The 10,253-nt window shown below is 46.1% G+C and overlaps 1 protein-coding gene across 2 annotated transcripts; it reads left to right on the top strand.

Annotated features, from left to right (window-relative positions):
* Window positions 1-1,510: 1,510 nt before the first annotated feature.
* On the top strand, window positions 1,511-9,901 carry PNP (purine nucleoside phosphorylase). Of its 2 annotated transcripts, none has more exons than XM_063715453.1 (6): window positions 1,511-2,331; window positions 5,102-5,271; window positions 7,271-7,374; window positions 7,572-7,747; window positions 7,860-8,050; window positions 9,196-9,901. In XM_063715453.1, exons 1-6 carry the CDS (start codon window positions 2,321-2,323, stop codon window positions 9,411-9,413), a joined length of 870 nt encoding a protein of 289 aa, XP_063571523.1. In that variant the 5' UTR covers window positions 1,511-2,320; the 3' UTR covers window positions 9,414-9,901. The 2 variants fall into 2 exon arrangements, with proteins under 2 accessions (XP_063571523.1, XP_063571522.1); XM_063715452.1 differs by having other exon boundaries at window positions 2,162-2,573.
* The last annotated feature ends 352 nt before the right edge of the window (window positions 9,902-10,253 follow it).

Consider the following 10,253-nt stretch of genomic DNA (forward strand, 5'->3'; position numbering starts at 1 on the left):
TCATACACAGGTAGTTTTATTAGAGCCCATTCATTTATACTACATAGATTCAGGAATGAGGTGGCATGGAGTGACTGGGGCCATGGTTCCCAAACTCTGTGCCAAAGTACAAGCTCACAAGGGTTCTGTGGAATATTTTTAATTTTCAAAGGAAACACACCAATATTTTATATTTCTTAAACACTGTGTGACCTATTAACTTGAGGTGATTCACAGTTGGAACATTAGATTGTGCTACATTCCTTTTGATGACAATATATCTGGACGGGTGTGGTAGCTCATGCCTATACTTTCAGCACTTTGAGAGGCCGAGGCAGGCAGATCAGTTGAGGTCAGGAGTTCAAGACCAGCTTGGCCAATATGGCAAAACCCCGTCTCTACTAAAAATACAAAAATTAGCCAGGCATGGTGGCAGGCGCCTGTAATCCCAGCTACTCGGGAAGCTGAGGCAAAAGAATGGCTCAAACCCAGGAGGCAGAGATTGCAGTGAGGCAAGATCGTGCCACTGTACTCCACCCTGGGTGACACAGTGAGACCCTGTCTCAAAATATATATATATATATATATAAAGACAACATATCTTTAAAAAAGATGGTTTTAGAAGGTCCCTCTGATAAAAATTAAGTACTAAGTAAAAAAAAAAAGTACTGTGTAAAAATCAGCATGGAACAGAAAATGAGGGTGGCAGCACTGGATTCCTACATGTGAGAAGTTGAGTAGTGCCAAACAGATGTACATATCCCATAAGTAACTATTTGTGGTTATTTAAGAACAAAATATTTTTTTTCAATTTGTGTGCATTGTTATTTTCAAAGTGCTAGTAAGTTCTCAGGAACCAGCTACTCACTCTGTTGCCCAGGCTGGAGTGCAATGGTGTGATCTCAGCTCACTGCAACCTCCACCTCCCGGGTTCACACCATTCTCCCTGCCTCAGCCTCCCAAGTAGCTGGGATTACAGGCGCCTGCCACCACCCCCAGCTAATTTTTTGTATTTTTAGTAGAGATGGGGTTTTGCCTTGTTGGCCAGGCTGGTCTCCGACACCTGACCTCAGGTGATCCACCCACCTCGGCCTCCCAAAGTGCTAGGATTACCGGCGTGAACCACCGCGCCTGGCCTCTCTCTCTATATATATATACACACACATTTTTTTAATAAAAAGACAAAATCTGTAAATTTTTTTAATTTACAGATATTGTTTTTATTCTTGTGTCCCTAGCACTAGAACAGTACTGGTGCATAGACGATGCTCAATAAATATTTGTTAAATGAGTGAGAAAAACAGAGTTGGAAATTAGTGGCTGGCCACGGAGGTGGGTAAAATGGCAAGCGGAAAAGATTAGAGTTTGGAGGAGGGAAGAAGTGGAGGATCCAATAGCTAAGCAAGGGCCATTGATTTGTGATTTGATGTAAGGTTGGTTAATTTGTAAATGTGGGGAGAAGAAATAGTTGTATTCTACCAAAGACACGCTATTTATGTTATATTCTGGTACCCGTGTATTCTGATAACAGAATTTTCATCGTGGGAGGAGTCCTCTAGTTACCTGAATTGCTTGGATCAATATTGCGCAGATCAAGGGATTATCTGTGTCCCTACCCACCAAATCCATCTTCATCCTTTCTGTCGGCATCTAGGACCCCGGAATTCTTGCCTGAGAACTTTTTCTTCTCTCGGCCTGGGCCTGGATGTGCTCTCCTAAACCCTGTATCCTCCAAGTTAGCACTGTTGCCGGGGGCGACCCAGCTTCCCTTGTCCAGGGAGCAACTCAGACACAGGCTCGCTTCATTTTTATTCTGGGGTTGTACAATCTAAGGTATGAAATTTTTCCTTTTTGAATCTCTCACGGTTTGCTATTGACACAGCTGGAATGAGGTTGCAAGGAGAGGGCTGGGGGCTCTCCTCCCTACTTCTAGCCCTATTTCCGCATAGGCCTTCCTGCTGGGAACTCCTGCTCTGCGGACTGGAATGGGTACGGAGATGAAATGCTGGGTGCGCTCCGGCTCCCCGCGCCCGCCCCGGGGGAGAAGGTTTAGGGCTGGGAAGAACTCTGATTAGGTTTACAGCCCAGGTTCAGCCGATTGAATTAGGGTGTGTCACCATGGAGACAGGGCCGGCCCGCGTGCTCGCTTGCCATTGGCTGGGGACTCCAGGGCTGGGGATATAAGCCAGAGCCTAGAACAGTCAGCGAACTGTGCGGACCGGACCCGGCAGCCTTGCTCTGTTCAGCATAGCATAGCGGAGCGGATCGGAGCGGATCGGAGCGGATCGGAGCGGATCGGAGCACACCGGAGCAGACTCATCGAGAGGGCGTCTGCGAGACCATGGAGAACGGGTGAGGAGGACACCAGGCCCGCAGGACCCTTGGGGAGGGGCAGGTGCTGTGAGACCCGGGAACCTGGCACACTGGGCCCAGAGGGAGCCGGGGGAGGGAGCGAGCGCCCAGGGGATGCAGAGAGGCCTGGCACGGAGCCTAGTGTCGCGGGCAAGGCGGCAGAGTCATGCGGCAGCCAGCGCGGGCAGGGACGCACGCGGGAATCGAGCTGGGGTGGCGCCATCGGAGCAGGAAGGGGACAGGTTGGTGCTGTCTAAGCTACTCCGTAAAAGCAGCCGTTGTGTGTCTCCGTGTGTGTGTTAGGGGAACAAGTGGAGCGTGAGTATATATATCTATATATCCCTCACTCCATACCAGGAGGAGGTCTCCTCACTCCTTGCGCTCTTCAGAAATTCCCATGCTAGGGTCTGGGTAAAGCTGCGAGGTACTTTCCGTGCTCAAATTCGGAGTTCCTCCTTTAGAGGCAAGATTGCTCACCTCCTTTGCCAGTTGCACTCCTCCCTTCCTTCCAGACTGGAAGTGTGATTAACTCGGTGGGAACGGACTCCTAAGTGGAGAAGGAAATTAATCACCGAACTGAGCAACAGTCCTCTGCTCACTTCCCCCACCCCACGCCTTTGAAAACTCTTCTCTCTGCTTGGGTCCTGGATATCCCAGTCCAAGTCACCTGCATTAGGCGTCACAGTTGCTTTTGGATGCCCAGGGAGCCAGGGTGTTCTTGCGGGGACTGATAGCCAATGAGGAAGTGCTATGAGATGTAGCTAGACATGCCATGTGGCGGCAGCTTCACACATTCATTTCCTTTGCACCTTTTGGGGATGCCATTTGATTAACATTTTACCAACTTAATTGCTTCTCTCCATTGTCCTGTGGCTCTGTGGACCAGCCCCCAACCTACCTGATCCCACTGCTTCCCTGAGGGCAGCCTGGTGTATTGTGCAATCATGTCTGGTTTCCCGGGCTCTGCTTTGGAAGTAAAAAATTTCCTGCGGAAGCTTGTTATGTTCAGCTCTGTCACACCTCATTGCCACCTCTGAAGGCAACCTTTGGCCTTCCCAGATGGATGTGAGAGAACTGGACTTGGAACTGGGAGAAAAGTAACACGGGTTGATTCTTGCTAGTGTAGGGGTTCTGGGTAAGTGTCCTTAGGTTTCTGAAGAGCAAAGATCCTCGGTGGGGAGAAAGGAGACTGGGAGGAGGCAGGGAGGGGGAAGGACAGGAAGAAGACCACCGGCAGGTGGAAGGCAGGAGAAAGGTTCAAATACTTTGTGTAACAGAGCCATAGGTCTTTGGAGGTTGTTAGCAAGTATTCAATTCATTTTCAGATTGAGCCTATAAGGTAGATGGGGCCAATTTACATCCCTTGTTTATACCTGAGAAAATAATTTAAAGCACAAATTACATGCCTAAAAAGACAATATTGGGACTAGAATCTAGGTCGAATTCTGCTTCCCTCCAGACCAGCAATTCCTAAACCTGGTTTTATTTTATTTTATTTTATTTTATTTTTATTTATTTATTTATTTTGGAGTCGGAGTCTCGCTCTGTCGCCCAGGCTGGAGTGCAGTGGAGCAATCTTGGCTCACTGCAACCTCTGCCTCCCGGGTTCACACCATTCTCCTGCCTCAGCCTCCCGTGTAGCTGGGACTACAGGCGCCCGCCACCACACCCGGCTAATTTTTTTTTTTTTTTTTTTGGTATTTTTAGTAGAGACGGGGTTTCATCATGTTAGCCAGGATGGTCTCGATCTCCTGACCTCGTGATCCACCCACCTCAGCCTCCCAAAGTGCTTGGATTACAGGCATGAGCCACCGCGCCCAGCCCCTAAACCTGGTTTTAAAATCAAAATTACATGGGCTTCAGAATCTGTTTTTTTGTTTGTTTTTTGTTTGTTTTTTATATAGGGTCTCACTCCGTCACCAGGCTGGAGTGCCAGAATCTGTTTTTCTAGCAAGGTTCTGCTGAGAATTTGTGTAATCAGTCCTGGTTTAACCTTTGACAATCAGTACTGTGGACTGGGTCTGCTTTTTTGTACAGCAGTTTATCTAGTTTTTTATCTGGAATTAACCCCCTTGTGATCCAGGGAGCTAAGACTGGCACGTAGACCTCTACCAGGGGTGTTCCCATTGTGTTTTATTGGTTAAAACAAAAAAGAAATGTAGCCCTTAAGTCTTTGGCTGAGGAAGGAACTGGAGGGATGAGGGTTCAAAAGGAAATTTGAGTTTATCTCTGCCTTCATAGTAGTTGGTCTTAATTACATTTTGAATGTCTTTGGGGAATAGGTAAGGTAACAAGGGGGATTTTACTAGGGGGGCACCACCCTCAGGAAGGGCTTAATTCCATTTTGAGTACTCTTCTTTTGCTCCCTCCTGGCCAAGCCCTTTTACCCTCCCTAATTTGATTATTTCATTGCACTTCCCTGTAGACTCTGGTCCCTTCCTCTCTAAACCTTTGTCATAAGGATAAGTATGCAGCTTGCCAGTGTTCAGTAGATCCAACACTGGAGTTGGGTCTGTTAGTAGAAACAGGCTTTATTAACTTTTGCCAGGCTCTAGAATGGAGGGAGTTTCATATCGGACTTGTAGCCGGCTTGATTCAGAAAGAAGGGTGGCTGAGTAGATGGGTGAGCATAGTATGGCCTCTCCCTCTGTGCCAGCTTCTCTGTCCCTGCTGCCTCAGTATACCTGCCAGCCTTTTTGCACTGAAGGTCATTTGTCTGTGATGCCTTTGGAATGGGAGCAGAATTCACCTTGATATTTTTTTCTCCTAGATACACATATGAAGATTATAAGAACACTGCAGAATGGCTTCTGTCTCACACTAAGCACCGACCTCAAGTTGCAATAATCTGTGGTTCTGGATTAGGAGGTCTGACTGATAAATTAACTCAGGCCCAGATCTTTGACTACAGTGAAATACCCAACTTTCCCCGAAGTACAGGTACTGGCAAGCGAAAGTGGGGAATGGGACTGAGGGATGTTGTTGGGATTCTGTGGAACACAACCAAGGAGGCCGATGTTTCTACTCCTTGACCTAGCATTTCACTGAAGACAAATGTAAGAGAGGAGAAAAGCCCACCATGAGTCAGAATGACTTTAGGAGATTCCTCTAGCAGACATCCCATAAGAGACAGGGCAAGTGTGTGTCAGTGGACTGAGGCTAAGACTCAGAAGAGGGCCAGGTGACAGGGGCCAAGTAAAGGGCAAGAGTTGTTTATTTGGTTTACTTAATTTCTCAAATAACTAACTTCTGTTGGTTTATTTATTAGTTTTTAAGATTTCTATCTTCTTTTCCCTGGAGAGTTAAGAATTTGTTTTTAAGACCTGTCAGCAGGAAAAGACCTTTAATAGCTATTTTTTTTAAACTCTTTGACACAAGACTGGGAGAGAGAGGGGAAAGGTGAGGGAAATACTAACAGAGGGTGTATGAAGGGCATACTTCTCTAAGGAAGATAGTAGTGACGCTGGCTCCACTGGCCACTCCTGCCCCCAGTGAGAAGGGCACTGCATTAAATGATAAGTGGGTTAGTTTTTTTAAGCTTATCAACATGTTTATTTTTTATACTCCACTTGGGTTTCCTGCGTCAACTTTATTACTGTTTTTGGTTTTTTTTTGTTTTTTTATTTTGGCGTAAGCTCTTCTATCTTTTGAGAATTTCTCAGCTCTTCCTCTTGGTGCTGGTCCCTCTCCCATTCCCTAAGATATAGGTTGGCCATCTATTAGAAGAGACTGCCAGATAAGAGAAATGGTAATAATGGCTGTTATGTCTGTGGGGAATTATCTTTGCATTCCCATGCACCCCCTACATGGGCATGTGTTCCTATAGGACTGTTCTGTGCGTCATAAGGAGAGAGACTTGCATGCGTTCAAATTCTTTTCCCCTTGTTCAGTAGCCTCTTCTTTAAGAAGCCAGAGTAAGTATACTATGAGCTTGCTTGCTGGACTGAGGAGGCAGGTAATTAAGTTAGGGCAATATATAAGAATACATGTTTTGAGAACTTTGAAAAATTTGAAGAGGTCTATAATTACTGCATTCACTGTACTCACTTTATTTTGAAACAGAGTCTTGCTCTGTCACCCAGGCTCGAGTGCAGTGTTATGATCTCAGCTCACTGCAACCTCCACCTCCCAAGTTCAAGTGATTCTCCCACCTCAGCCTCCCGAGTAGCTGGGATTACAGGCGTGCGCCACCACACCTGGCTAATTTTTGTATTTTTAGTAGAGATGAGGGTTCACCATGTTGGCCAGGGTGGTCTTGAACTCCTGACCTCTTGATCCACCTGTCTTGGGCTCCCAAAGTGCTGGGACTACAGGCGTGAGGCACCGCACCTGGCCTATTTTTTATTTTAATTTTTATAGATTTACAGGGGTACAATGCAGTTTTGTTGTATGGATATACTGCACGGCGGTGAAGTCTGTGCTTTAGTGTAACCATCACCTGAGCAGTGAACATTGTACTCATTAGGTAATTTCCCATCCCTCATCCCCATCCCACTTTCTCACCTTTCCGAGTCCCCAATGTCTATTATTTCACTCTGTAGGTCCATATGTACACATTTGGTTCCCACTTATAAGTGAGAACATGTGGTATTTAATCTTCCATTTCTGAGTATCTACTTTTTTTTCCTCACTTTTTACTCTCTGGCAGTATGGCTTGTATTATCTTGAAATTTCTTTAAAAAGCCCTTCCTTCTTTGTGTGTTCATGCTGAACATCCTTACCCCATATCTCTAATCTCGGGTTGTATTTGTATAATTATGAGTAATGCCTGGCTCTCCCACCAGACTTAAACTTTCTGAAAGCACAGATAATAATGAGTCTTTTACTTAATTACATCCTAACATTTTGAGCAGAGCGAGTAACTCACAGCAGGTGCTCAATGGATATGTGTTGCATGAAAATATAATCCCATTCATTTCTCTTTCTTTTTTGTATACAGTACCAGGTCATGCTGGCCGACTGGTGTTTGGGTTCCTGAATGGCAGAGCCTGTGTGATGATGCAGGGCAGGTTCCACATGTATGAAGGGTACTCACTCTGGAAGGTAAGTCAGGGGGATAGGCCTGGTTGGATCTGGAAGAGGCAGGAGAGAACTGTCTAGCCTCTTTCGCTACCTAGCTGTCTGGGCTAGGTGGATTTTTGGTCCTCTCCTTCCTTTTCTTTCACGATGTATGTCATGCATTTCAGTGTAGCTGAATTAATGAAATTTTGTAAATTTTTTTCTGATCTTTTGCTTCGAAGGTGACATTCCCAGTGAGGGTTTTCCACCTTCTGGGTGTGGACACCCTGGTGGTCACCAATGCAGCAGGAGGGCTGAACCCCAAGTTTGAGGTTGGAGATATCATGCTGATCCGTGACCATATCAACCTACCTGGTTTTAGTGGTCAGAACCCTCTCAGAGGGCCCAATGATGAAAGGTATGTATGTTACTCCGTTTTTTTTTTGATGGGTAGGATTTAAAGACTTCTAGGAGCTGTGGGAGAATTTTTAAAATTCCGTTTATGTGAGATAATTCAACCTGTGTCCTAGGTTTGGAGTTCGTTTCCCTGCCATGTCTGATGCCTACGACCGGACTATGAGGCAGATGGCTCTCAGTACCTGGAAACAAATGGGGGAGCAACGTGAGCTACAGGAAGGCACCTATGTGATGATAGCAGGCCCCAGCTTTGAGACTGTGGCAGAATGTCGTGCGCTGCAGAAGCTGGGAGCAGATGCTGTTGGTAAGAAGGGGAATTTGGTTGGAGGCTTGAAGAAGGAGGGATTTAGCACAATGGGAAGGGGAAGGAGTAGGAAATAACAGGCCTCATTGGACTGAGAGGATCTGATTTCAGGGAAGGGTGAATTAAACTGACTTATTGAAATACAAACTGGTGAGATTTGGTGTAGCATCAAATCTCCCTACGAAGCACCAAGGGGTTAACAGCTGCAGTGCTAATGAATGATCTATCCATGATTTGATGACTGTTTTTTGAGACGGTGTCTCGCTCTGTTGCCCAGGCTGGAGTGCAGTGGCATGATCTCGGCTCACTGCAACCTCTGCCTCCCGGGTTCAAGCAATTCTCATGCCTCAGCCTCCCGAGTAGCTGGGATTACAGACGTGTGCCACCACGCCCGGTTAATTTTTGTATTTTTAGTAGAGACAAGGTTTCACCATGTTGGCCAGGCTGGTCCTTGAACTTGCGACCTCAGGTGATCCCCCCATCTCGGCCTCCTAAAGTGCTGGCATTACAGGCGCGACCCACTGTGCCTGGCCAATTTGATGACTGTTTCTAAGAATTCTAAAAAATTCACTATAGCCACCTTCTGTACCTGTAGCTGGAAGATGGAACTCTATTATTAGGATTGACTTCAAAATTGCCACAAATATAGAGATGAAGCATTGTATTGGTAATTTTAAGTAATGTGTATTTATTTCAGGCAATATAGAAGAACAGACCTCAACAGTAATTTAGCTGCTTCTTTGGATTTGTTTTAGGTGGGGCCTTGCTCTGTTGCCAAGGTTGGAGTGCAGTGGCACCATCTCTAGCTCACTGCAGTTCTGACTGCCTGGGCTCAAACAATCTTCCCACCTAAGCCTCCTGAGTAACGGGGACCACAGGCATACACTACCACACCTGGCTAATTTTATTTATTTTTTGAGCTGAGGTCTCGCTATGTTGCCCAGGCTGGTCTCAAACTCCTGGGCTCAAGACATCCTCCCGCCTTGGCCTCCCAATGTACTGGGATTACAGGTGTGAACCACTGCACCTGGCCATCTTTGGATGTTTTTTGAGATTTTTAATTCTTGTTGAAAGTGAGGCTAAAGGGCAAGGAAAAGAGTTATTTGAGGATCCTGACAGTTGGTTTCCATCTTTCTCACTATCAGGCATGAGTACAGTACCAGAAGTTATCGTTGCACGGCACTGTGGACTTCGAGTCTTTGGCTTCTCTCTCATCACTAACAAGGTCATCATGGATTACGAAAGCCTGGAGAAGGCCAACCATGAAGAAGTATTGGCAGCTGGCAAACAAGCTGCACAGAAATTGGAACAGTTTGTCTCCACTCTTATGGCCAGCATTCCACTCCCTGACAAAGCCAGTTGACCTGCCTTGGAGTGATCTGGCGTCTCCCACACAAGATCCAAGTAGCTGTTACCTTCTTTGGCCCCTTGCTGGAGTCATGTGCCTCTGTCCTTAGGTTGTAGCAGAAAGGAAAAGATTCCTGTCCTTCACCTTTCCCACTTTCTTCTACCAGACCCTTCTGGTGCCAGATCCTCTTCTCAAAGCTGGGATTACAGGTGTGAGCATAGTGAGACCTTGGCGCTACAAAATACAGCTGTTCTCACTCCTGTTCTTTCTTATACAAGAGCTGGAGCCCATGCCCTACCACACATCTGTGGAGATGCCCAGGATTTGACTTGGGCCTTAGAACTTTGCACAGTAGCCGCTACTAGCTTTTTGAGATAATACATTCCTGGGGGCTGAGTTCTGCCTTATCTAAATCACCAGAGACCAAACAAGGACTAACCCAATACCTCTTGGACTTTATTTAATGTCATAGTGTTGTCAGAATAAAGAGAAAGATGAAATAATTTCATTTTTTTGTGTAACTTGGTATGGGGCTGGGGCACAGACCAAGATTGGCATGAAAGGATGTGAGATCGCATGTCTTGTGTGACTATCCGCTTCTCAGACAAGTAGTTAGGAACTGAGATGAGATAGTATGCGAGTGCAGCAAAGGATGAAGAAGGGCAAAATGATGAAAGGTGAGGTGGGAAAGAGGTTATGAGATGGTAAGGAAAAGTTAACTTCCGGCACTTGATGGCGACTTCCGTCAGGCTGGCCCTGCCTCTCTCTCTCGCCTTCTGATTGTTTCATTTCCTGTTTATTTGATCATCTCTGAATTAGTTCACTGATTAGCCTCTTTCTTAGTTCCCAGTTCCT

Source organism: Pongo abelii, chromosome 15 (genome assembly GCF_028885655.2).
Source record: "Pongo abelii isolate AG06213 chromosome 15, NHGRI_mPonAbe1-v2.0_pri, whole genome shotgun sequence".
Lineage (NCBI taxonomy): Eukaryota > Metazoa > Chordata > Mammalia > Primates > Hominidae > Pongo > Pongo abelii.